The sequence below is a fragment of the Falco naumanni genome, chromosome 8, assembly GCF_017639655.2.
Source record: "Falco naumanni isolate bFalNau1 chromosome 8, bFalNau1.pat, whole genome shotgun sequence".
Lineage (NCBI taxonomy): Eukaryota > Metazoa > Chordata > Aves > Falconiformes > Falconidae > Falco > Falco naumanni.
In genome coordinates, this window is record NC_054061.1 from 13,807,370 (window position 1) to 13,835,292 (window position 27,923).

General features: G+C 37.7%; 1 protein-coding gene across 4 annotated transcripts; it reads left to right on the forward strand.

Annotated features, from left to right (window-relative positions):
- Nucleotides 1–194: 194 nt before the first annotated feature.
- On the forward strand, nt 195–27,923 carry GABRA6 (gamma-aminobutyric acid type A receptor subunit alpha6). 4 transcript variants are annotated; one of them, XM_040603832.1, is made up of 11 exons: nt 196–488; nt 691–809; nt 1,077–1,144; nt 2,401–2,621; nt 2,728–2,810; nt 3,419–3,562; nt 3,953–4,105; nt 4,185–4,337; nt 8,474–8,733; nt 20,394–20,648; nt 25,513–27,923. In XM_040603832.1, the coding sequence occupies exons 1-11, from the start codon at nt 451–453 to the stop codon at nt 25,561–25,563; spliced, it is 1,545 nt and encodes a 514-aa protein (XP_040459766.1). In that variant the 5' UTR covers nt 196–450; the 3' UTR covers nt 25,564–27,923. The 4 variants fall into 4 exon arrangements, with proteins under 4 accessions (XP_040459769.1, XP_040459766.1, XP_040459767.1 ...); XM_040603835.1 differs by lacking the exon at nt 20,394–20,648 and having other exon boundaries at nt 195–488; XM_040603833.1 differs by lacking the exon at nt 4,185–4,337.

Sequence of the window (27,923 nt, forward strand, 5' to 3'; positions counted from 1 at the left end):
TAATCTCCCTGTGAACCATAAACATAATAAAAGCTGAGGCCATTTCTGACATAATCTGTATCAGCAAGATGCCAGCGCTTTTCCAGATTTCCTAACGGGTCCCTGCTAATTCCATGCCAAAACTAGCAGTGGATTTCTTCCTTTTAATCTCCCCTAATGCCTTATTCGATTATTGTCACTGCTCTCCGACCGTGCACCGTCCCTTCAAACCCTAATTCCTCCACTGGAACGGTCAGACGAGGCTGCACGGCAGTGGCGCATCCAAAAGGGACACGGCCGCGGCCACCCCCCGCCTTCCCGCCCCGAGGGCCGCGGGGCCGGGCCGAGCCAGCCGGGCTGCCCGCTGCCCTCGCCCGGCGGAGCCCCGGCCGCCGGGGAGGGATGAGCGCCCACGCTTGCTCCAGCTGACGGGTTGGAGGGCACCTGAGCGTCCTCGCACACACCTGAGGCATGGCTCTGCTCATCGCCTGGGTATGCGTCGCTGTCAGGTGAGCGATCCTTCCCCGCCGCCCCCCGAGGCTCCCCCAAGCCCCGCCGCAGCCCGGAGGAGCGGCCGAGGGGGGCCGGACCCGCTTCCCGCGCTCTCCCCTGCGGGCCGGTTCCTCGACAGGCGCGAGTGTGGCGGGAGGGCTGAGGCGAGTGTGGCCGGCGGCGAGGGGGGCTGACAGCGGGACTTGTCTCCCCTCGCAGTATAGAGAAGGCGCTGGGGGGCCAGGGCGACGCGGGGGACCTCTACTCGGAAAACATCACTCGGATCCTCGACAAGCTGTTGGACGGCTACGACAACAGGCTCCGACCGGGATTCGGAGGTAGAGGGAAACCCCCTTCCCCTCGGGGAGCCCGAGCGCACAGGGCTGGCTGCGGCGGGGCGAGCGGCAGCTCTCCGTCCCGCTGGAGGGGGCGGCGGGGCGGCGGGCGGGGGGCGGTGGAACCCCGCGGGCGGGCGGCCGAGGGAGCCTTCCCGAGCCGCGCCGCCCCCTGCCCGCCGGCTCCTGCGGGGCGGCCCCGCTGCTGCGGCCGCCCGGCCCGCCGGTCCCGGTCCCGCTCCGCGCCCAGCTCGACTCCGTGTCCCGCAGGCGCCGTGACAGAAGTCAAAACGGACATCTACGTGACCAGCTTTGGGCCGGTGTCCGACGTGGAGATGGTAAGGGCCCCGCTTGCCGCCCCTGCTCCCCTTTCCCGGGATTCATTATGGTGGCATCTGAGTTGACCGTCATTAAAGCAGATTACGAGGCTTAATCTTCTTGACAATCTCTAGGGCCCAGCAGAGCAGTTTGGCTGCAGCTACACATACCTATTTCCCCAGCAAAGTCAGCTGGGGCAGCCCATGGCTCAGGCCCGAGGCTGGGCACAGAAGGCAGCGCCAGGCCCCAGTGAGGGTGCGGGTGGGAGGTTAAAGATGCCTCTTTAACCTGGTGACAAAGATTGTAAACATCTGCGGCCTGGCACATAGGTTTGCAGGAAGGCAGCGTGGCAGGAGACAACCTAATGAGCAGTTGTGGGGGAATGGTGCCGTTTCAGAGGCTGCTGCTCCTTGTCATGGTGGGTGCTCCCAAATTCAGGTAGCTGCGGACCTGGGTGAACTCCATCAATTACAGCAGCAGCACCAGGAAAATGGCATTGCTGTTCTCATTCTGGAAATTGACTCCGCTTGCTGTTTTCACCCTTGTACATTTCCTCTAATACCTGCTCACCTGAGCTTGCAGTCCAATTTTAAGGCAAGGAACAGTGGGCCCCAAGATACAACCAAAAGTTTTTCTACTTCTCTTCATCAGTCAATCTAAGAGAAGGCATAACCTTGCCTTCTTTCAAAATTTGCCTCTGGCCACGGTTAACTCCATTTCCTAAGCAACTTCTGTAGAGAACTCCTTTTTGAAGGCTTGTGGGAATATTGCAAAGAATCCTTAAGAAAAGTAACTTAGATTAATATAGCTTGACACCACAATCCTGCTGTGATGTGACTCACACACCTCAGTCCATCCTTTATGAATATCCAAAGTAAGCTGCAGAAGAGGCCCTAAGCATGTCTTTTTATTTCTGGCAATTAAACATTGATAGTTTGTTTTTGCACTTTGAAAGGGTATTAAATGAGATATTTGTAATTCCTAAGACCTCCCTTTGAATTAAATTATTATCTGAGAGGACAATGAGGTGTTTTTGCCTTACTCATATCAAATTATCTGTTCACTGATTAATTTGTAACTATTCTTTATATAATACGAAAATAGGATATGTTTTCACAGACTTTTTTTTTTAGTAACTACTTAATGGTAACAGGATTAAGTGTTTAAGCAGTACATGAAATGCCATTGACATGTGGGTTAGGTAGTTACTGTATATACAGCAGCTTGAGATTGTTGGCCCCCACATGTAAGTCTACCACCTATTTATTTTTAATAGGAATACACAATGGATGTCTTCTTTCGGCAGACATGGACTGATGAGAGGCTGAAGTTTAGTGGGCCAACTGAAATTTTGAGATTGAACAATTTAATGGTCAGTAAAATTTGGACACCAGACACATTTTTTAGAAATGGAAAAAAGTCTATTGCTCATAATATGACAACTCCTAACAAACTTTTCAGAATTATGCAGAATGGAACTATTCTTTACACAATGAGGTGAGAGCTTATTCTTCAGCTTTTTGTTGACCTTTATTTTTGATTCTTTCAGCAGTGTTCCTGCATACCTTTTTTTTTCATGGTCATCTACTATATTGTGTTCTAGACTAACCATTAACGCTGATTGTCCTATGCGGTTGGTGAACTTCCCTATGGATGGGCATGCTTGTCCATTGAAGTTTGGAAGTTGTAAGTTTTTCTGTATCTTTCAGTATCTTTCAGTTGTTTATGGTGATAACATTTGATCTACATATATGTGAGATCAGAAGTGAGATCACAGAACACTACTTAATCACATAGCTGAAAATTTTAATTATATTTTTTATACTAGAAACTTACTTTCTCCTCTGAGATTCAGACCATTCATAAGGACATGGATTTTCTCACTAAAGTGTGGTTGTTGATGCATATTTCATTGTTCTTACACGTCTAGTAGTCAAAGTGCGTCCGTCAACAAGTCATAAAAGCTGTGGTACATTTACTGTATTACTCTAGTTTTGCAAATATTTAATTGATCTGTAGTAATTGATTTTGAAAATGTGTAGTTGATCTGTGGTAGTCAGTGTATGTGTTTTATAGCACATTAAGAACCAAAAGCTTATGCCTGTCAGGTCCCACCTCAGCCATTCTCTTTACTGGTTTTTTTGTATTTTGTCATTAATGCGGTTAGGAACTTGCTGGAGCAGGTTGCATTTTTCTGTGGGTATTTAAGCCACAAAAGGGATCATGCTACTTATTTTTTCAATTGCATATAAATCACATAATTAATAATAATAATTTTTCCCTCTGTAACTCAGACGCTTATCCCAAAAGTGAAATAATTTATACATGGAAAAAAGGACCCCTGCATTCAGTAGAAGTACCACAGGAGTCTTCCAGTCTCCTCCAGTATGACCTCATAGGACAAACTGTATCTAGTGAAACAATTAAATCTAACACAGGTAAGATGTAGTCATGTGGGAACTATTGACATTATAAAACACATATTGAAAATAATTTACAGGGTTTTGTCATATAGAATCAAATTAATCTAATTATCTAGTACCATTTTGAAAACTCAAATCCTTCAAAAGAATCTAACCATTGTCTCTTAAAAGATCGTTTTAAGCATACAATTCCCCCTGCCTCCCTGCCCCAGCAAAAACAATACATAAAATGAATATTACTCTCCTCTGTTTCCATAAGGTCACTTTACCTTTTCTTAATCAGCTTATTTTTATTATGCACTAGGAGGCCTGTAAGTGCTTTCCTCAGAGCATAGCGTGTTGGGTTTCAGCCAATGTTTACTCATATGTTGCCAAAATAATGCTGACATACTTGTCTTTTAACAGGTGAATATGTAATCATGACGGTTTATTTCCACTTGCAAAGGAAGATGGGCTACTTCATGATACAGATATATACTCCATGCATTATGACAGTCATTCTTTCTCAGGTGTCTTTCTGGATTAACAAGGAGTCCGTTCCAGCCAGAACAGTTTTTGGTATGCTGCGTTAAGGTCTTTGACAGCTCAGCATCACATACACCATTCATTCATTACTTTCATTGCTTGTTTGTTTTAGGTGAATATTCACTTCAGCTGCTCTATTTCCATCTTCAAAGGAAAATAGGCTACTATCTCATTCAGACATACATTCCATGCATCATGACTGTAGTCCTGTCTCAAGTTGTGTTTTGGATCAACAAAGAGTCTGTTCCAGCAAGAACTGTGGCCGGTATTAATGTTTTCTTTTATCATTCACTTCATTCACTGTATTGAATCCATTGTATCAAACAGCTACTGTAATCCAGTGGGGATTGGAAAAGACGGATAGTAGGTTTCAGTGAACAAAAGTAAATACTAAAATTAAACCAAATAATACTCAGCCTGTCCATGAGGGTCAAATTCCTCTGCTCAGAATGTTTAGTTAGCCAGACTTGTTTGTGATGTTTTTCTTCCCCTCAATATTTTTTTATATGCTGCAAGGGACAATTTCAGAGTAAATATCAACCTCTCAGTTTTTAAAGATGAATTTTTATATTGATTTATTCTCATGTGAAACCAATCTGAGTTAAAGTTTTACAAAAAATTACATGGGGTGGTGGTATTAATCTCATATGACATAAGGCACCTCATCTAGCACTCATTCCGAAGTGCTCTTTTTCAAAAACCCTTGTCTACAAAGGTATCTAAACAGCTAGCAAGGTCTTTAGATAGATAAAGTGAGATGAATCCTTTTCCTAGCACAGGTTGGAGTTGTAATGTGAAAGTTGTGCCCATATTGCATGGCAGGGCCCTTTTTTCTTTCCAGTGATTTGAGTTAATGCTCCCAAAGCTGTGATTTTTGTTTCCTTAATTTGTGTGTGCTCTGCTATTAAATTTGATGTACATCCCCCACTTCAATATTGATAGGCTCTGAAACTGCATTTACTGTTAAGGGGTAAACTTTCACGGACTGAATTGTTGTTTCTAGAAAAACAATCATAAAAATACTAAGCAAAAATAATAAAACTTGTCAAAAACTCCATGAATCCACTACCAATGCATACACACATTTCGCAACCTATTTTCTCTCAACCCAGTATTTCTGTACAAAAAATTCCCTTTGTGAGACTTGTCTTCAGTAACAGAAAGGCAGCTATATGTTCCCTAAACATAAATAATGCAAGTCTCATAATTCAAAATGAATCTATGTTTGTAGGTAGCATGCTACAAGTTTTGTATAATTTGGTTTCAGTCAGTTGGCATTTCCTACCTACATGGAATGGTATTCATAAAGGCATTGCAAACTTTTAGGAATGCTGAATGAACACAAATTCCTCAGGTGCCTCTGAAGGAAGATCAACAATTTTGTTCTTGAAATCCACCTTGGGAACTGGGATGCAGTTTGACATCATTAAGTACTTACAAGTATTATTTTCTGGCAGTTGAGATTTTAAGTGCTTAAAAATATTAAAAAATCAGGCAATAGATTTTCAAGGATGTTTCTTGCAATTGAAGCGTAAAAATATATGTAGGAGGTTTGTACACCAAATATGATGCTACCTGATTTGGCTTTATGTTGCGTCTCTGGACTGTACAGTTACATCCTCTACATTTTGAGTAAAACATATTTGCTACCTAGTGGGCAGTGGAAGTTAATTCTATATGCTTGAGGTGATGTACAAAGAAGACTTTAGCTGATTCAGTAATAATTACACAAAGACTTCAAACCCTGGCAATATCATACTGAAAAATAAATATAGAATTAGAAACAAAGTATTTTATGAAAACAGTAATGTAGACACATTTCTCAGTATCATGGAAAATTAGGCATGTTGGCATTTTAAAAGAATATTTCAGTCCTTATTCCATTCTTATTTCTCCCAGGCAGTCTGAATTTATAGTCCTCACATTAAAAATCCCATGGATTCTGAATACCTTAATCTGAGGAAAAGAAGGCTTATTCCTTATGACAAAAAAGGCTTTCAGGCCCCAGTAAAAATAAAAGGTTTAAAATGGAGAAGTCAGTGTCCTTTTTGCATCATATTGCAAATACCTGAATTACAAAGTTTCAGTTTTACTTCTCAGTTCCCAAACTGTAAGTTTAAGAGAAGAGAAATTAATAGTAGTGTGTGTCCAAACCAGCTTCTCAGGACAAGTTCATTTACCAACTTTATTTACTTCCAAAATGGATGCCAGTTATCCTTTGCAGGTAATATTTAAATAAGTACTCTGAACATTTTGCAAAGATGAATTAATGATCATAAGCACCGACTCTTTACAGACCTGCAAGTGAAAAATGGGAGACAGAAATACTTGAAGAGGCACTCTTGCATTCTCTATAATTGTGTCATTGGAAAGAACAGCAGATTGCTAGTATGAAATTCCTTATTTTATGCTGAGCTTTGTACATAGCTATGCGTATACGTATATATGTATATATGTGTGAAGTTTTATGAAGCATGGCATTATCAGAAATTACTTAGAATAAGAAGCATGGTTATTGGAAGCCTAATTTTAAGTATGCTCTGAATCCATATAGCAATAGCTATTATTTCACATTTTTATGTGCCTTTATCTAATCCTTTTTATTCCTGGCAAAAAGTTAATCTATTATTTTGCAAAAATACAGTAGTCAGCTTCTACCTTCCTAGCAGGTCACCCTGGGAATTTTAAATTAACATCTAGTCATTAAACTTTATTTGTAAAAAGTCTCAGAGAAAAGTGTTTGAGGTTTTTTGTTGTTTATTTTTAATAAGAAAAGATAACATATTTTAGTATTTGCATTGTGTAACAGATTCTTCAAAACTTACCAAGACGTGTTCAGAGTAGAAAGACAAGGGTAAACAATCATCCGTTACACAATTTACTAACTGTAATTTGGCATTCAGTTTGATAAAGTAGTTTTCCACAGTGCATAGCATTTCATCAGTATTCACTCCACATTGAGAGAAGTCTTATCTATATCTGTAATAGAATAGGACTCCTATTCCTAAGTTTAAATTCCTGCTGCGGTAAGTTTTTATTCAGACATAGAATATATCATTTTTGTTACTAACTAGCACATGGACATATTCTAATCTAATCACACATCATATTGAAAAGTTCATTCTGGACCTTTGAAATTGAAATATATCTCAGCATACTTCTGTTCATATTATAAAATGGTCTGGCATATTTGGGAGAAGTAGAACCTACATATTTTTATACCGTCTCCTATTTGCATTTCGTTAAAACATGTTAAGTAATGACATTGGGCCACAGTTAACCTCAGACAGCTGGCAAGCTACATCATGTGAAAGAGTTGCAAAAAAACCCTCTGAAAATAATCAAGTCACCCTGTCTTGATGCTGCAATATGCAATGACACTGCATCCTTTCCACTGAGCATCATTCATAGCATATTGATTCATCATCACATCATGACATTATAACATCTTTTACTTTCCCACCTACCCCTTTCCAACTGCAGAAAAGAACAGAAAAGGGTATTCTCCACCTTACTGTCTTTAAATACCTGCAGTTTTCACGTTCTAGCAGGCATAATTATAAGTAAACATGAGTCACAGAGGCTTGTATGTTAATGAATGAGTTTGTTCTTGCACTTTTTGCTGGTATCAGGCAGCCGTGGGAAGTAAGTATATTTCCTGCATTATTAATGTTGTACACTCCAAAACAGAAAGAATAAATTCATGAATTCATGTGAAGAACACTATGGGGCCTATGAGCTACATGACCGGATTTGTTGTGTGAAGATAGATAAGCAGCTCCAGAGAAGTAGCTTTTATGTCCTTCTGTATATGTAATTACAGGCCCTTTCGAGTCAAGATACTGGTAAAAGAGTATGACCAGTGATTAAAGACAACAGACAGAGGACTAAACTTACTACTTGAAATATTTGGATCATAGACTACCACTGATTTTAATGCAGAATTTGATTGATTCAGTGAGGGTTCTGTAAGCCACGGTCTGTGTTGTGTAGTAACAGGAGAAAAATGAGGGTCACTGTTGGGAAATGCAGCGTGTTAATCTAGAGTTCTGCCAAACATTGCATTTACTAACCCCTCAAGTAAAGTGTCTTTCATAGTTTGAGCCTGAGTTTTGTTATCCACATGTTTATCATAGTTCTAAGAAGCTGCACCATGTAGTATGTAGTTAACTTTCAGTCTGCTCAATGTATTAAGGACATTTGTTCAGAGCTTTTAGATGCCCAAGCCAGTATACATGAGTTATTTAAGAACATAAAATCCTTAGCAGTCTTACTGGTTAGCTGGTACATAGGATGAGAGCTAAAACCAGAAAGGATATTATTTTTATATATATATTAATTTAAGAGTACCAGAGTTGAAGCAGAATTCTAATGCCCCATTTTCTTTCTCTTATTTTCAAGGAATCACTACAGTTCTAACAATGACCACTTTAAGCATCAGTGCACGCCATTCTTTGCCCAAGGTGTCCTATGCTACCGCCATGGATTGGTTCATAGCTGTGTGCTTTGCCTTTGTCTTCTCTGCACTTATTGAGTTTGCAGCTGTCAACTACTTCACCAATCTTCAAACTCAGAGAGCGATGAGGAAGGCAGCCAGGGCAGCAGCACTGGCAGCAGCACTATCAGCAGCAACTGTACCGGCAGAGGACGAGATTGTCTCGGTAATTGCTTGCTTTTCTGATAATAAGCATCATATAGGAAGAGGCAGCTGAAGTAGTGAATGCAAAACAATATTAAAGTGATCTTAACCTGAAACAGATTATGTAACCAGATCATATCTATTTATCGAAGGCTGTTCTTTTTTCAGAAAATGAAGAGACTTCTTTATTCATAGTGTTTATTTGAATTTGAGGTACGGTTTGCTAGAGAGATGTTTATTTGGTAAGATATTTAAGGAAAGCCATTAGACTTATCCATAACACTTCTCTTGAGCAATGCTGTAGGCAGCATGGTCAGGCAGCTGTGGTTCTCAGTAAGTCTGCAGAATTTGTAGGACACTGTACAATGGCATGAACATGTGCATTGGCCAGCTGATTATGGGATCACTGTAGTACACTGTTACATACCATAAGTGGGTCATCTGGAGGAAGAGGAATTAGCCTTTACATAAACTTGGCATCTGTTACTTTCATAAAAATCTGTGTTGGTGGAAGCTTGGCGAAAAAACATAAAAGTAAATATTAAGGATAAATTTTAGTACATGTGAAAGACAGGAAGGCTTTCTAGTATCAAAAAATGTATGTCAGAATTGCTTGTAAATATTATTCCTTGCAGCTCGGGCTAAGTAATGAATACTGTCTCGCAACGTATGATAATATATTTATTGCTGTAACCCTCCTGTTTTCAAAATCAGTTTTACTACCACCACATTTCCCATTTTGAGAGGAATAACAGAATTTAATGACCTTCTACAAAACCTTTTTGAGTCTGTAGTTGAATAAGGGAGTCAGTTGAAGGCATTGAATATCAGGGCAACACCTTACCCACAAGACAGTAATTTTTCCACATTTGCTTATAAACAGCAGTTAAAATTATAACATTCAGGTACATTCAAACCATTAAATTCATAATTGATAAGTTGCATATAATAGTGAACCCAAAGCTCCACAGCATCTTGCTACTGGTCCTTGTTGGAGCTAATCAACAGATGTTCTTTACTTCAACTGGGAAGCATTGTGTTTGTAAGCCATATTGTATTTAGCTTACAATTTTATTAATATTGGACAAAACTGAAAACATTGTAATCCATAATAAAGAAATGTGGTTTATTTTCACTAAATATACAAATGCAAAAATAAGCAAATCTTTATACATTTTAACTCAGAACCACAGCTTTTTGTTTTGTAAACCACAGTTATATAAAGAAATACAAAAGAAAGTAAGAAAGATTTAAAAGGAGATGGGAAGTGAATGTTCACAGAATCTTGTGCTGATTTTGAAGTGACTGTAGAAAGGCTGATTTAGTTTTGGCAATATTTGCAGTGTTGATATCTACATTTATTTTAACTAGTAAACTTTTATAATTATATTTAAAACTTACCAAAAAAAAAAAAAAGAGGAAAAGAGGGTATGCCTTAGCTAGTATTTAGGGCATACTTCCTTCCTCCCCAATATCATCATAATTGATAGAGCAGTACTCTGGACTGAATGTGCAGAACATTACAACAGTAAAATAGCGTATAGTAAGAAAAATACTGTTAAGACTGAAGGAACTTTAAAATGTTTTAAAGCTCCATTTTTACTCTTTTGTTGACTTTTTTTTTTTTTTTTTGAGGGCAAGCTATCAGAAAAAAAGCTAGAGAGATCACTTGGCTTTATGTAGCGTGAGGAGGCTGTTGATAGCTGCTACATAATGAAAAGGAACAATAGGTCTGATCTTTCCTACACACACTTATTCAGGTTTGAGTTAATTATAAGGAGGTTTCCAACAAGGGGGGTGGGGGAAGCCACTTTTCTTCATTAAAGTCGCTGTTGAGTGATATGAAAACAGTTTGACCTACTCTGCACATGCTACTGCTGGTGGATTCACAGCATATGCTATGAAACCACTGCCACCACCTCCCTCCCCTCCTCAGTCTCTAGAAGACAACTGTTTCAAAAAATAACTGTCTGCATATGCTGAGATACACTCAAAGATACCCCTGATGATTGTGGCTCCTGCAGTACTTGTGGGTGAGACTGTATCATTGCAGACCAAGCTAAGCACAAACTACAAAATTGCTGTTGAACAAATTAATAAGAGGAAAAGATTTCCAAGTTTCTTCTCAAGGGCATCAGCCACAAACAAGCACAATGGCAAACTGAAGATGCATCTTCCACATTTTGTAGATATTCACTTGTTAGCTTTTCCAAGTAAAAACAAGCAAAAAATAAGCATCTAGGAATAAAATAAGCATCTAGGAATAAAATAAGCATCTAGGAATAAAATAAGCATCTAGGAAGCACACTGCAAGTGTTTCCTCAAGAATATTATTTACATCTACATACCAATTTAGGAAGACTAGTAAACCTCCTAACACCAAGGTCCCAAGTGGGCAAAAATTCCATAGTCGTGACCTTGCTGAAAGCTCTTATTATCTGTGACAGTAATTTTCAAGCCCTGTAAGTCCACCCCTTTTTTCTCACAAAACTAGTTATCTATGAGAACCCACCTCTGCAGCAATAAAAAAAGTAAAATCAATGAAATCATAAAAATGAAGGGTGCCTGCACTGAAGGAAAGATGTAGTTAAAATAGTTTCTAGAATAATTAACTATTGGGTTTTAAAGGTCCCATTCTAGAAAGGCATGCTAGGAAAAAGGAGGAATTGCAGGATAACAGATTTTAAGCAGCTTTTTTTTTTTTTCTTTCTTTTTTTGTCTGGTGAAGGTAAGGGGGAAAGAACTTTTGCATGTTGTCACATAGATGGATGTTGCAGTCAGTGATATAATTTCAGCTGAAACAGACCTGAACGAGCTAATTTGAATGCTAAAAGTGTAATTAGCGCAGGCTGATTGCATGAGTATATGACTGTTTCCTCAGGATTATCAACTTCTACTGAGCTTTGTACTTCTATAACTACATTACTGGTCTTAGGGCAGTTATGTTTAAATAAGGCACGCAGCATAATACTCAGTTTCTCTCTTAATGTAGATTTAGGAGCTGTTTCTGGGGTCCTGATTTCCCCTTTGTTGTCCCATACCCCCCAACTTGTTCCATTTATTTGACTCTCTAAATTCTTCCATCACTTTTCCTTCCAGATTTTTCTTTTTTTGGTTGCTATAACGCCAAATTCTTATTCTTTACTCCTTGTGTAATTTATCTTACTTCTGCTCTTCTTTTTGCCTTTTCTCCCCATTTACTCCACCTCTCATTAAAATGGTTTTTAATTGTCTACTTTGCTTTACTTTAAAAAAATAAATTAAAATCTTTCCCTTCTGTGATACCCTGGGCTTTGATACTTTGCTTTATGTAAGCTATTCTTGTTTTTAATATTGTTTTCTCTTTTAGGTAGGATAAAGTTTTTCATCTGCTCGTAATGCTAGTATTTTTATTAGTGCTTTTTAAGCTCATGAAAGTTGTCAGAATTTTTGCTACATGAAAGGACAGATGTAGGATGAAGAGCGGTGAACAGTGTGTCAGAAATGCTTGCTGGCTTCTGCGTTTATAGAAGTCAGATGGTATTTTTACATTGAGAAAATTTCTGAAGATTATAAAGCTTTGCCTAGTTTTGGTGAATCCATTTGTAAAAATAAAAGTGAAAAACTGAGATGTACTTAACTTGAAAATTTTCATGGCTATACAACTGCCAGTGGAACTCTTGCTACCTGTAGCAATATTAAGAGAAACAACATAGACTATATATTTTTAATAATTATTATCTTAAATAGCCTGGGGAGTGGCTAAAGAACATTGTGGTGGTAATAACTTTAGGCTGTCTGAACTAGCAGTTTCTGTATGACAGGAGACCCATTCACCTGCTTTGCATAAGAGAAGCCCAGGGAGACAGTTTTGGTATAAATGAAAATTCAAAGGAGTTCTAAAACATCCAGTTAGAAGTTTTTGCTGCTTGAGTGAGGGCCTAAACTTGTCAAGATACGTGTATTTACAGAATATATTCAGGGTTTTTTTAGTTCCAAATTAACTATGTTTCCTGAAAATAAACAAAATAAAATCTTTCAAAATACTATCAAAAAGCCTCCTGCTCACTACAGCCTAGCTACTTTTATTTAAAACTTTGCTTTATTCAAATGAACCTGATTTTTTTCTCACTGTTTTTTGTATCATAGTCAAACCTCTCTATACTCAGAAAAGAAAGATGGCAGAAGACCAAATTCTGCTCTACTGTACTAATGAAAGTAAAAGAAACTATGCTCAAGTCCTTGGGCTACACTGGTTTCAGTAAGAGAGTCAATGACCTGACTATGTGCTCAGTTAACTGGTGACAGCCGGGCATGCCTGTTCTGGTTCCAGGAAAGCCACTCTACCTCAGTTAACTGAGAGCAGAAATTGGCTTGCTGTCTTTGTCAGCTGCAGGCAAACCCTGTGTGAAAAACAAAACTATGGGTGTTCCACTCCAAAATATGATGGCAACAAGCTGAGTAGTCATCTGGACCCTGAGAGAAACCTGTTTTTATTTATGGTGACCAAGCTTGGTCTAGCATGTCAAAACCAAATGTTACATATATATATATATATCCATAGCTATAAAAAACATTTCGGCCTTTAGCTTTTTAATCCATTTCAAATGTGTATTTTCTATGTCAATCATATTGTTTCATCATTATGGCTTCCTTTATCCAGGAATATCACTGTACTGGAAGTTACAGGGGAAGGGGAATTGGTGATATGTCTGGAGTGCACCATTTCAAGTAATGCTCTGTGAGATGGTCAAGGAGTACACACCATGGATCAAAAGACACCCTTTTCATGTGAGAGACTACACATAAAAGACAAAAGATTATTACAGGGTGATAGCTTGATTACAGTTATGTTCCAAAAGACCTGTTTTAACAGAGAACAGCACAGAGCAGTGAAATACTGCTGGGAGAGCTTCCTTCTCCTTACAAATAGCCTTGTCTCTGTGTTTCAAAATAACATGGCTTGAGCAGAAAGGGATTCTCATTCTCTTTAACAATCCTGCCCAACCACAGAGCAGCCGTATGTCACTTCAGTATAGGGGATTTAGTTTTCTGTAATTACGTCAGAATATACTGACTATGTTTAATGAGTATCTGAGTGTAACTGAAAAGGTAGCACTTCTGTTTGGATTATCGATAACCCTTTATGAGATCATTTTAGAAACAGCTGTATACATTGAAGTTTTTACTGGTAACATAGCACCTTCAATCAGATTAGGGAGACCCACCTGCTCCTCCACAATTGCAGATTATCAAGTCGACTATTACAAACAAATGACAACTTTCAATTATACTGGCTTTTTGTCGTGTCATCCCAACAAGGAAAGTAAATGCTGATTATTTGGTTCTGACTGAGTTAAATACTTGTCTGACTGACAAAGCCAATGCAGGGCAATAAGGAAGGTTTAGAAGTAGCTGATATCATACACCAAAATAGAAAAATTAAAGATTAATTGCATTTAGACTTTTTTTTTTTGTTCAACATTGAAGTCTAATCCCAGTACATTTTTTGCAGGGGGGCATTGAGAACAAAGTAAAGTTAAATTACAGAGAAAAAACCCAAACAAATCTCTATAGTGCTGTTTGTGTAATTCTGGCTCATTTAGGCCCTCAAATAAGTATTTTCTCTATGCTGCAGAAATTTAGCACAGTAAATGTAGAGACAGGGATTGTTCTGCAATGACATTGCTAAGTTTAAGAGCAGAATGACTTTGAACATTTAAATCTGTTCAACATACGTTTTGACAGAGGCTCTGTACTAATTATATGATTTTTCTGATATGCTACATATAAACGTTGGGAAGAGTCTCTATCAGAGCACATTCATATTGAAAAGACAACAATTAGACTTCCAGTCTCTGCTCTCCTTAGTGCTTACCTGTTTTATATGACAGCAATTTAATACAATGGGCATGGCATATTTTTCAATGTTATGCTTTCTGCCTGTAATGGCTCTTTACATTTTCCATGCAAAGTAAAAACAGCTTTGAAGTAATGAGGAAAGGGCCTCTCCCCATAACCATCTTCACCTGATGGTTAGGCTGTCTTTTGAGGTAAATTTCAATCCCAGAAGGTTAAGAAAGAATTTGAGCATGGCTTTCCCAAGCTGCAAATAATCACCCAGGAGGTTTAACCCTTTTACTAGGGTAAAGCACAAAGAAAACAAATTTGCATGTTATTCCTCTTAATATTTCCTAGGAAAGGAAACTTAGAATTCCTAAGGATATGCCTAAAGCTGGGACTATTAATGACTTCTAAACTATATTCAGCTTTTAATTATGCAGAGCACTGTTTATAGATGTTTGCAATACACATTTTCTGAATCAGATCCCACCAATGAGGTACGCAAAGAAATGTCTAAATTATAGGTTGTAATGAATCGAGCATGAGATGGATACTTAAACTGCACAGGACTGTAAAGATTGACGTACCTTAGTGCATACCCAAAAGGGTATCTTACATAATTGGGTGAACTGTCCTGCTACAAGGTGCTGCATATGAATTGTTCAGTAGCTATGCAGAGGTTTTACAGATCACACTGTTGAATGCAGGGGCTAAACTATGCTTAAATCCCTCTTTGGAGATGTGTAGCATGTGATTTTATATGTATAATACGAATAGCTGAAATCACACAAACTATCTACTGATGAGATAGGCAGGGAAAAAGAATGTTATATATTCAGTTTGGTGTTCTGCCTTGTACAGACATTGAGTTTTGGTGCTAGTTTGTTTCTGGTTTGGTTTTTATTTTTATTTTTTGCGATGTTAGCAAAGTTCAGTATCCTTAATCCAATAAATTAGATAAGGAGGAATAATACTTTTTTTTGTCTAAACTTTAGAGTTTAGTCTCATGAACCTCTTTACTGCATTGCCCACAGGAAAAAGAGACATGAGTAAAACAAGTAAGGACATACAGATTCTTACTTGTTAAAAGCTAGCCAGTATATGAGTACATATATAAGATACTCATGTTAATGCTAGGTCATGAACTAAACTGATAGTGAGAATGTATATTTGCAGTACAAAGGAACAGAGAATAGAAAAAAAATTACAAATATGGATTAAAGAAATCTCTGGAGGAAAGGAAACATAAGAACAAAGCACATTCATCAATCACAGTTAGCATCCATATAAAAATCAGAAAAAGGAGACAAAGAATTCAGTTTACTCCAAGGTTATACGTGCTAGGTTTTTTAAATCTAGAAGCCAATCAATTTACTGAGAGCCTCTTGAGATATTCTGAGCATAAGCAAATTCTGGTGATATTGATGAGAATTGTAAGAGAGCAGCACCTTTATAAGCAAGAAGAGACTGCTTTGTGAGCTTTCTAGGGATCATATAGCTGAGCTGCAGAAGCTTAGTAGAAGCCAGACTATACCTTTCTAGCCCATATACGTACCAGTCTTTGTCTAGTCCAGTTCTGTGGTATCTCACATTAAACAGAAGTTATGCAATCTGTACTGTCATTTGTAGTGAAAAGTTTAATTGCTTGATGGGGCTAACATTCCATGTGAGTGCAAGAGTACTCCTCTGCATCAGGATTCAGTAACTTAATGAAATTCATTGTTTCACTATGACACAGTGTGCCATGCCACAGGTTTCTTGTTGCTCTTGCTACTTGTAAAACAGTCCTTACTATTTGAGTGATTGGCTGTGTGAACTATGCAAAATAGGCGTTTCACTGTGTTTTGCTAAAGTTTCATGATGTCATTGCACGTAATCTTTGTCAGAAGGAAAGTTTAAACCTAAATATAGTAGAGAAATTACTGTAGCTGCTGTTCAGAACTCAACTGTAATAAGGAACTGTATGGTTTCCTCTCACCACCTCCTTCTCTTAGAATAGCAGTGAATTCCAATGAAAAATAGGAGTTGTGGTTCTGGGGCAGCAAGTCTGGTCTACAGTCAGCTACCACACTAAGAAACAAATTACACATCTGGGATAAATTTGGACTTAGAATTCCATGTCCTGGTGGTGGTATACAAGAAAATAGTCTAGACCCGGACTTGCTGGATGAGCATATGAGGGTGTTAAAGACAGTGTAAAGAACTACTCGGGGGCTTTCTTAATGCTTTATATCAACTCATAACCATCTCCTCAGCAGGTGGAGAGCATGACAAAAACCTGTGGGTTTACTGAGACAGTAAAATGCACAGGTCTTTCCTGAATATTGCAATAGACTATTTTAGATAATGAGAAGCTATTAATAGCACTCTTAATAGAAATGGCATAAACTGGTCCCAAAGTGGGAGCATGATCAAGTTAGTTTGCTCCCCAAGTTCTGAGGATACATGTCCAGATCTTCCTGTCGCCAGCTTGAGATGAAATCTCACCAAGATAATCTTCCTTCTATAGGAATGATAGGAATGAGATTTAATAAATATTAAAAATAACAACCAGGATTACACTTTTCCAGGTGCCTATTCAGATGATCACAATGATTTTACTGCCTCTACATTCTTCATATGTTCAGTACTGAACATCATCCACAGACCATATGCTACAGCTGTTCTACTTACTGTTAACTCCATCACCTCAGCACAAAACTCCTGAGTCATGCTTGAATCATCCAGAGAAGAATCTGGCCCACCTTATTGTGCTGGTTTTGGCTGGGGTAGAGTTCATTTTCTTCACAGTAGCTACTGTGGGGCTTCGTTTTGGATTTGTGCTGAAAACAGTGTTGATGGTTCAGGGATGTTTTCAGCACTGCTGAGCAGCGCTCACACAGAGCCACGGCCCTTGCTGCTGCTCACCCCACCCCACCAGGAAGCAGGATGGGGGGACAAGAAGTCAAGAGGGGACACAGCCGGGACAGCTGACCCCAAGTGACCAAAAGGATATCCCAGACCACATGATGTCATGGTCAGCATATAAAGGTGAGGGAAGAAGGAAGGGGGGAAGACATTCAGAGCTATGGTATTTGCTTTCCCAAGCAACTTAGACATGATGGAGCCCTGCTGTCTGGGGGTGGCTGAACACTTGCCTGCTGAGAGGAAGTGGTGAATGAATTCCTCATTTTGCTTTGCTTGCATACACAGCTTTTGCTTTACTTATTAAAGCGTCTTTATCTCAACTCACAGATTTTCTCACTTTTACTCTTCCAATTCTTTCCCTCATCCTGCTGTGGGGAGTGAGTGAGCGGCTGTGTGAGGCTTAGTTGCTGGGTTGGGTTAAACCGCAACATTTATACCAGAATATTACAGATTAAAAGGGCTAAGATTCACCTTAGCACTTACATTTTTAGGAACCACTCATTCTTCACAAAAGGTTGAGCTGTCTTGCAGTAAAGTTAAAAACAAGCTACCTTATGACTTCTACAATTCAGTTCAAAGCAGGGCGTACAAGAAAACTAGAATAGCAACTTGAATGAAAGCAGTAGCTCAGGCTTGATCAGTCAGTCTGTTTATAGAGTGGGATTATTATTACGATTAGTGCAAGTGGACATGGATAACCCTCTTTGTGTTTCTGTGACACATCTGTAGATCATCCTCCATTTAATTCTGTCTGTTGCTTGCTGTGTTACTGGAAAATACAAAACCAAACATCTGCGTTCCAGATAGGCACAGCCTGAGAATGTGAATGTCATTTAATATCCATTCAAAACATAATACTAGTCATTTGGTGTGTAGATGGCAAAGTGGAAGAAGGAAGGATATGGGAACTTGGGAATGTTGATGGGTTGTGGGGGAAGAAAAAGGGCAATAGGTAAAAGATACATACAGAAAAAGCACTTTCCCCTGCCCTGCAAATAAGGTGTTGTTCTCCACCTCTACTTAAACTAAAATCAGCCGTGAGGAATCCATCTCTCCCTAATTTCAGTTGAATACCAGTCCATTCATCCATGAGCAGAACTTGGCATCTTGTTGTAGCAATATCACTCGTTCTGATACTTCAACAGTAATACTAACTGCTAAAAGGATAATTCCTGTTATAACTCTATTTTAAGTCATACATGAGATACCAGGTGTGTTAGGCTAGTCTTATCTAGAAATTGTGGCCCAAGTGCAAGTATAGGCGATGTATTTCAGAAAATGCTTCTTTTCCTCTTAAAAAGCCAGTCATTTATCTGATTGACTAAAGTCTGTTTCCATGCATAGAAATCCTGCAAGATAAATCCAAAAAATGCTGACAGTGGGCTACATTTAAGTGAATGATTGTTGCTAAATCACTCCTAAAGAATGACTTTGGAAATTGCTTATCTGACAGAATTTTGCTACCTTAAACCCATTCAGATGTTACTATTCCATTTACTATATGTACATGATGTTGTATAGTAAGTTATCTACATTGTCTGAGGCTTCCCTCAGTTTCAGTCACTCAGTCATCTAATTGTGCTGACCAAAACAGCTGCTTATTCAAGCCCAAGAATAGCTGTGTATGTTGTGCAGTTTTGTGCACAGGAATTTTCATCAATAATCTGGAATTATGTTTTACAATCCTTTATTGATGATGCTTTAGACAATCTCAACTGAAATGTTTTATATTAGCATTGCATTTTAAGAGTCTAAGATATTTCTGTTGCTTCCTATTAACACAAAACTTAAGTACTTCATATCAAAACAATAAAAATAAACATGACACTCTAGGCATTCTTCTGTATTTTTTCAGCCATCAGACGAATTTATGGCTGCTGCCATACATCCACATTACCAATGATAGTCCTGGGTAGTGGCAGTAGCAGCAAGGTTTTTGAAAATTTCCTCCCATTTGGTACTACTGTGAAAGTGGGTAACTGATATCCATTAGAGCAGGCTTAGAGCCTGTGGAAGATCCTATCCCCAAGCCATTTCTGCAAGGAAGAAATCTATTACTTCTTGTGAAGGTAAAAAAAATGGCAACTTGGCCACAAATAAAACAGGTCACCTAACAAATATACATCAGCCTAGTAACTAAGAGGTAAACTCTAAATGGTCCTGAGGTCTGGCTAGATTTTAAAGCTTTCTGAACAGTAATTTGACCTGGCTATCTATATTGTACAAAATACAGGAATAATCTTGTTTCGTTTTACCACAAATGAAAATAAAAATAGTCCCATTACAGTTAAGATGAGTATTTGTCTTCAGTTGTATGCAAGAAACTGCTGTGCAAATCTTGAGATTTATTTGAAAATTAAATTCATCCTAGGAAAAACTACAGAACAATTTAGCATTCATGTCTTCAGGACCTGTACAGTTAGTCCATTTCCTTTTGTGCAGCAGTTTTCTAGTTCATCAGCGCTAGTATGGGGACTAATAACAGTGCGACACCTTGACTCCATTTAGTGACTGTTTGCTAAAACTCATCAATGGGCTCACACATTGAAGACTGCACTTGAGCCAGCCCATATGTGCTATTTTATTTAAACTTTATTCTTATACCTCAGTCATATCAATATATTGCAATTTAGATACACCATTACCTTGTTTTCTCTTCGTTTTAGCTCCATCTTGCCTTTTTCTTTCTCTCTTGTAGCTTCCATTTGTTACCATATTAAAATATGGAAAGCACATTCTTTTATGTTTTTACAGCAAAGCTTTAGGACAGAAATTTACTTCTATATTTGCATTATTTTTGCGATTTGCTTATGTTGCTCTATAGCAGCAAAGCAGCAAAAAAAAAAATCAAATTTCAGTAAAAAGATGGAGAGAAGCCTAATGATCACAAAACCTAAAACTGTATCCAAAACTCACCCCTTTTTCCTCCCTCCCCTCTTTTTTCTTCCACAGCATTCTGACTCCAACTGTAACCTGAAGAAGCGAGTAAACTCCGTGACATGCCAGGCAGATCAGTCTCCTGAAGCCAGCATAATATCAAATAGTGCATCCCAGTGTCAACCAGTGTCTGTTCCTCCACCAGCCCCACCACCACCTATTGGAGGCACAAGTAAAATAGACCAGTATTCTAGGATCCTATTTCCAGTTGCATTTGCAGGATTCAACCTGGTATACTGGGTTGTTTATCTTTCAAAAGACACTATGGAAGTGAGTAGCAGAATTTCTGAATACTTGCTTGTAATATGTTTACTTAAGCAGTATTTTTTTAATTGTGCATTTACTCTTGCAACTCCAGTTAATCCTTTCTGAGGAAAGTTACTGATAACAACTTTCTCTAAAACACTAGCTTTGGCTTCCAGTAGTAGTGGCACTCTGTGCAACGCAGAAAGGCTATTTGAAGATGAGAAATGTAGACACTTACCTCTATGCCATGTTGCACTGAGCAGAACACGTTGTGTAAGACAACGTATGACGCCATTCTTAGCAAACTAATCTTACATCTTGCATTTCTTAATCTTCCTATCTGCAGTAAGGAATGGTGGAATTATCTGCTGAAGCCATGCAGTGAAGGACATAAGAACTTTAATATCTCGCAAGGTTTGGTCAGTGAGGTAGTAAGAAAACAGTCTCCTGAAAAAGTTTGTTATACATTCTAAACATTTATCCATAGTGTGAAGAATTGATGACTGCAGTATACAGTTTGTGAATCAAGATTCCCTGGTTTTATACATTTTAACACTATTTTTTCCTGTTTCTTCGTATAGCTAAACTGTTTTATGCAGATAAAGCTTCTAAATTATTTAAGTCTGCTTGAATCAGGCAGAGAGTGTTCATGTCTTTAGATATCCGTGAGGTCCAGAAGCGGTGTGTCCTGCAAATTGAGCATGTCTAGAATAGTCAGTCAGTGATTAGTCATTAAACTTTAAGTCTTTAATGCCTTAATTCTCTAATTTTTCGCTTTTGCCTAAATACATCTAATGGTGTCCCATTTCCTTGGTAAGAAAATACATTCATTTGCCTCGTTGCCATAGAGTTTTTGAATCTCACTGTACATTGCAGTCAATGATTGGTACATTCAGCTTTATTTAGGACAGCTAGAGAGATAATGATGGTATTTAGATAGTACTGAATGCACAAAGTCCCCACATCAATAAAAACAGAGGCTGGCAATCTGGTATGAGTGGTGATCAAATTGTGCCTTTATTTCCTAGATTAGAGGTAAAGCAGGCTGAGGGAAATCTCATGGACAGCCAAGAGATGTAGTTCAAAGTAAACAAGACAGTGCTGATCAGCTGATTGGTGGCATCTTGCCTCTGCTTGAAACAGAGGCTACTAGCCTCTAATTTTGCTGATTTTTGCTTCTAGTATGATCTGGAAAACGCTGTCTCTCAAAGATGGAGTGTGCTGCCAAGCAGCTTATATGAAATCAGGAGGGCAGGACGATATGAGGCACTATCTCTTACATGTTCCTGCAGATGTCTCTCTCAAGAGGTCACAGCTGCTAACTCCTGGCCACTCAAAATCTGCCCAATGATAAATTTAGCATTTGTGCCAGAGTTACTGATCCTGCTATTAAAATATTGACTATGTGTGCAAATTACTTATCTCAATCAGAGAAGGGAAGTATCAAAAAAGCTCATGTATAATCATTACAGCTTCTGTTTAGAGGCCAGTTCCTCAGTTTGTGTAGCTTGCCATAACTCCGGTGATTTCATTCAACCATTCACTTTTCAATCTAGAAATATTTAGAACATATTTGCCTTGGTAGTGATTAAATACTTACACTGGACATTGTAAATTAAGAGTTAAATTAGAACTAGGCCTTTTAAAATACTTCAAAAGTCTGGGACATAGTGCTGACTCAATATTTTTAGAATACCACTTTTGCAAGCCCACAAACATGCTCACAAACTCAGAAATTACGTTCTGTAGTAGCCTTATAGAATGACAGAAATACAGCAGCAGAGTTTAGAAGACAGAACAGCATTGACAGCTGGGGTGTTTTGAATTACAAAGAATGTAAACAATTATGTAAAATGTGGATCAAGCTCTTCTTCATAAATGACAGTTTCCTGTTTGTGTACCCAGTTGTTACTAATAATGATTGTGATATACATTGCTAGGTTTCTAATTCAATATGATGTATCACTTTACGAATTGTTATTTTCAAGGAAAACCAGGACTGGTTTTGCTTTTAACAATACGTTAAACGTATGTAAGTCTTCCCATTCAAGCAGAGGAGATACAGAAGTTAGGCAAGCAAAGCACAACATGGTTCAGGGCCAGTTCAACTCAGTTACAGGCTGAAGCCCAAAAGATTAAATGCTGGTACAGTATTATTCAGTTAAGAAATTTCATTTAATTGTGAAAGTGCATTTTGTGCAGTTTTTCAGGTATATTAGCTTTTCTTTTCTTTTTTGTTACTTCAATTTCATTTGGCTTTTGTTTAAAAAAAACAAAATGGAAAAAAAGTCTAATCAGTTCATTAAAATAACCACATTTCCTGTGCACAAGTTCTTGTAGTGCAGCTTTCTAGGATTTTGATTAGTGTAGTTTGGAGTGCAGAACATCATTCACCAAAGTCTGTCAGTGTGGAGATTTCTAAACAGAACAGCTACCTACTGTCTTTGGATGGTACATACAGAATAAATCAAGAAGCATTTCATGAATCTGTAAAGGCAGGCTATTAGCACTGGAATCAAAGGCAGTTTTCAACTCATGTCATTATCTTCTGGTCAGACTCTGAAGGAAGCGCAAAAATCATTTTTCACTTTAATGTTCTGGATTCAGAGCATGAGCTAGAATGAACAGACTTGTTAATGTAATGACACAGAATTTCATGAGACCAGGAGCTCTCTCCTAAGCTGTTTGGTAGTATTTCTGTGCACTGCTAAGCATTTTTCTTATGGCTCAGGTGATGGGCCATAGGTTACAAAAATGGAGAAGTCATTCTTGTGTATTGTATCTGATAAGAACCTTGGAGCTTGAGTACTTTTGAAAGTGCTCTTTGGAGTACCTTTTCTTCCCACTCCATTTAATCATTTTCTTTTTGGAAGACTTCAGGTTAATCACCTTCTAGTGATTACTATCTTACTATACACATAAACTTACAGTATGATAATTATACAGAAATTTTAGGATTTGTAAGTTTCTATAATAAAGAAGGTGCTTCTAATAAAATGTATGGTTTAAAATATTTTATTAATTATTTTTCAGAGCAGCCAGGATTGGGCAGATAGCAAAAGTGTCATAGACTGAATTCTGTATTTGTACTTGCATATGTATTGAGCCAAGTCCAGCTTAGCAGCAAACTAAGTAGCCATCAAGAAAATAATCTTTTGCTATATTTTAAAGCAAAATAGCAGGATTCTATGGATGGAAAAATAAAAACTATGGAGAAAAAATTCCAAGTTGAGATTAAGTGCTTCAACTGGATGCTTTTGATACATGGGTGGGAATAAAGTTATCTTCTGGCCTTAATATGTAAATAAATGGTTCTGTTCTCCATTGGAACAAGTGGGAAAACATTCTTACGCAGTAGCACTTATCTGCCATGTAACTTGATACATAAAGTATTTCAATGTAAACTGGTTTGCATTATGGAGTAGCAACAGTGTGGCAGGACAACAGTTATACTGGTAAAGTATAGAAAGGAAGCTGATATAGTTATCCGCCAGCATTTTGTTAGACCCTAATATAACCAAAGGACAGCAAAAAGGACATACTTGAAAATAAGTATGTAAAGAATCCCCAGTTGAAATAATAGATGCCAGTTTTTAGACCACAGAAAAAGCTGATACTTGTATGGTAAGCTCCTCTTTCTTTCAGAAGTTTTTATGGCTATGATGGTGACAGATGACTATAGCTACAGCACTGTGCCATTTATAATATGAAAAAAAACCCTAAAGCATTAAAGTTACTCTAAAAGGACTTACTCCCTCAATATGTAAGGTCAGTTGTGATTAATTTACATGGAAGGTTCAAAGGTGTGACATCCCCATGATTTATACATGCAAGATGGAACAGGCATGTTTCTGTGGTGTGTGTTCTGTAGATTACAGCAATATTTGCCATTCATAAAAAGCTCTGTACAGTAACAAAAAATACACATTTGTCTACACAAATAGAGAAGTACTTGAAAAGAGAACAAACCTATATGACAAATGGGAAAAAGTTGTTACAGCTTTTTATTTTGTCATACAGCATTTTTTGGTTTTGTTTTTGGTTTTAAATCTGACTAAGTCCTTGAGCTGAGTACTAATTTATGACAGTGACCTTGGCAGGTGAGCTGTATGCTTAGTTTATTTTAAAATTTGCTTGATCTAGAATGCAAAGAACACTCTTTTAATGAGAAGAGTGTAAGAAACTTTACCTTTGCCACATCATTCACAAGGCATATACTATTCTCTCACCTTGCTACACATCTTTCTAAAGTAACCTGTCTTAATTATGATATGTAATGTTGTATTACAGTTTTTTAATATAATAAAATGTAGAATGATAAAGTGAATCAAACTAAAGAAGGATATGATGTTAAAGTTTTGATAATAAACTACAGCAAAACAAGCAGAAGCCATTTTTTATGTTTGGGAGCAGAGGAAGGTACAGAGTCACTGAATGTGCTGAATTCATGGATATTATTTAGACACAAGAGAACATAGTATCATGGCAGAAAAAGAGTTACAAACAAGTTGAAGCAGGAGATGAGATGCTAATGATGTCAAGTGGGAAGAAAAAAGAGCAAAAAAATAAGAACTGGAAAAGTATTCAGCTTCAGTATGTTAATATTCATAAAACTTGCAATGTGTATTGTTACATCATGTTTCAGTTTAAACACTGGAAAAATAAAGTTCAGGAGAAAACGGTCATTGTCATACATACTTACAATTGAGCTTTGATGATCCATCAGATTCTGAGATTCCATCAGATCCATCAGATTCTGAGAGGAGTCTCCCTTGTAATGCAGTTCTATTTTAAGGCTGCTGAGACAATTAGAGATCAGGTGGTTTTGTTGGTTAACTCAGTTGTTAACAACTCATAGCTTAAACTTCTCTCTAAACTTTTCTTCCAGTTTTTTGAACCTACTGCAATGCACCTTCGAAATGACCATCTGTCCAACTGAAGGACAACTCAAGGTTCCAAAGAAATCACTGAAGGTCATATTGAGTTTAAAGGGACTTTAAAGGATTTGTCTATGCACAGGTGCTCTCAGTTTTCAAACAGGGAATATTTATAATGGACATCAGCTGGAAACAAGCCCTGGACCGATCAAAATGATAGAAACTGTAGAGTTCTAACAATACTATCTCAAGATTTCTTACATTGATTCTACTATAAAAGTTCTTGTTAAATTACTCTGTTCAATTGTCAAAGAAAAGAATGTATGTTTGTTCTAATTCTGTTATAAATAATTGAATGTTTACATTGATAAAAACATCAACAACAGGATTATTTTTTAAAGCACAATAAGGATTGATAAAATAAGCCTGATTCTGAACCGTTATAACTTGGCATGGTTTCACTGAAAGATTAGGAGCTGCAATGATTTGCAGCATTTGAAATAGACCCAAAATACTGTTAAGAAATCCCATGAAAGGGAGCTGCAATTCCCCTGCAATGATAAATTCTGCTTTTCTTTAATTTCATTTTCCTATCATTTAATTTGAAATAATATTTATAAAAAAAGACAAGATATAAAAGGAAATCGAAACTATCGTTTATGTACTTTAGCTGGTTAGTTACAACAGCATAATTTTTTTTTGCTGAAAGTGATCATGGAAGTACTACCAGACTGATAACAAGCAGTTTCTTGGCAGTATCTAGAAATGCAGGCCTGAGATGTCAGGGAGTTTTCAAGGTCTAAAGCTGAAGAGACAGAAAGATGCAGCTACCCATCAGGCTAAACACAAGCCTCCAGCTCCAGGGAACTTCCTGGAAGCAAGTCTTGAGAGCTAGTTAGGGAACAAGCTGCATTTTATCCTGAACTGCCCATAACAAACTCCCCAGCGCTTTTTTCCGGAGGCAAAGTACTGTCAGCATATTCAGAGTTTAAAGGTAATAATATTTTACTTCTCAACACAAACTCCCAGGATTTCTTTCTCATATTTCATAGTCATCTATTATTTTATTGTATATTCACCCTTCATCTCCATAATCCTTCTTTAGAATGCAATTAGGAAAGATATGCCTAATCAAATCAAACCCAAGCCAACTTTCTTGCAGATGTAATGGACACTGGTGGGAGTTAAAAAGCACACAACGTTTTACATGCAGCCAAATAAAAATTAAGGTTTCCTATCTTGAAATTAATTCTAATACATTAAAACTAAATTAATTTTAACAGACATATGCAATGCTGCATTGATTCAGAAAATTCAGGGTCTTTTGCTTTGTCTAAACATCTTAGCGTGAGAAAATGTTTAGGGGCTGACTAATTGACTCCAGTGAGTCGTCAACTGCTTTACTGGCGCTATAATAATTTTAACTGTCAGATGACCTATCTCCAGCTGTTTTCCTCCACCTATTGCAAGAGGAGTATATAGCTTTTACTAGCATGTAGCTGGACTGAACATGTGAAGTCACTTTTTGTATTCCCTATTCTTCAACTCTGAAGAGCTTAGATGGGAACAATTTAAGTAGATGCAAGTCAGTAATTACTTGTTTGCACAGAGATGTCATGTTTGCAGTTTGCTTTTCCTAACCGGCTGCAGGCTGGCACACTTGGATGTATTTGTAACTGCACTGAATTCTTTCTTTATTTTGCTTTGAAACTAAAATTCTGACAATTTTTCCCATTTTCAGCCTTTATGTACTATTTTTTAAAAAATAAAATATGGACACTGGGGAAGTATTTTATAGTTTGTAAATACATCTTATTTTGCAAAAAAAAAAACCAAATTATGTTGTAGGGATCCAGAGGCTATTTTTCAGTATAACTATACTCATTCTTGCTTCACTAATTTTCTATTTTGAGTACATTAATATCTGTAAGAGTTTTCAGAGTACTGTAAAATTGGTTTATGCACCAAATGAAAATGTTTAAAAGCTATTGGAAAACAAGTGACACTGAAGAAGCTAAATTTTGAGTCTGATCTTTGTATGAAAGAAATCTAAATACGAATTTTACAGCAGATGCAGAGTTACTAAATAGTCACTATTTCTTTGGAGTGTAGTATTAAAATGTATAAAATAGTGGTAACTTCCTGATTAGGAAGCTATATCAGCACCTTAAAAATGTACTAGCAACTCTTGGTATTTAACAGCGTATTTTAACATACCACAAAGGCTGCTTATCTTTTTTGAGAGGAGGTTTTCATGCGGGAAAGATAGAGAATAGAGAAGGGTTGGTTCTCCACGTGACTTTCAATGGTAAGAAGGGAATATGTGTTTTTCCTATTTCATGCTTTGTAGAGACACAGGTGTAAATAATAATAATGTTCATAATGTCAAGTTATATCTTAGAATAAATGTCATTACTTACAA

Excerpts from the sequence above, each read along its gene's own strand:
- GABRA6 (XM_040603832.1), top strand. The coding sequence starts at position 451 with ATGGCTCTGCTCATCGCCTGGGTATGCGTCGCTGTCAG. Across the intron at positions 1,145-2,400 it reads CGGTGTCCGACGTGGAGATG|GAATACACAATGGATGTCTT; the intron begins GTAAGGGCCCCG and ends TATTTTTAATAG. Across the intron at positions 20,649-25,512 it reads TTTCAAAAGACACTATGGAA|TTTTTTGAACCTACTGCAAT; the intron begins GTGAGTAGCAGA and ends CTTTTCTTCCAG.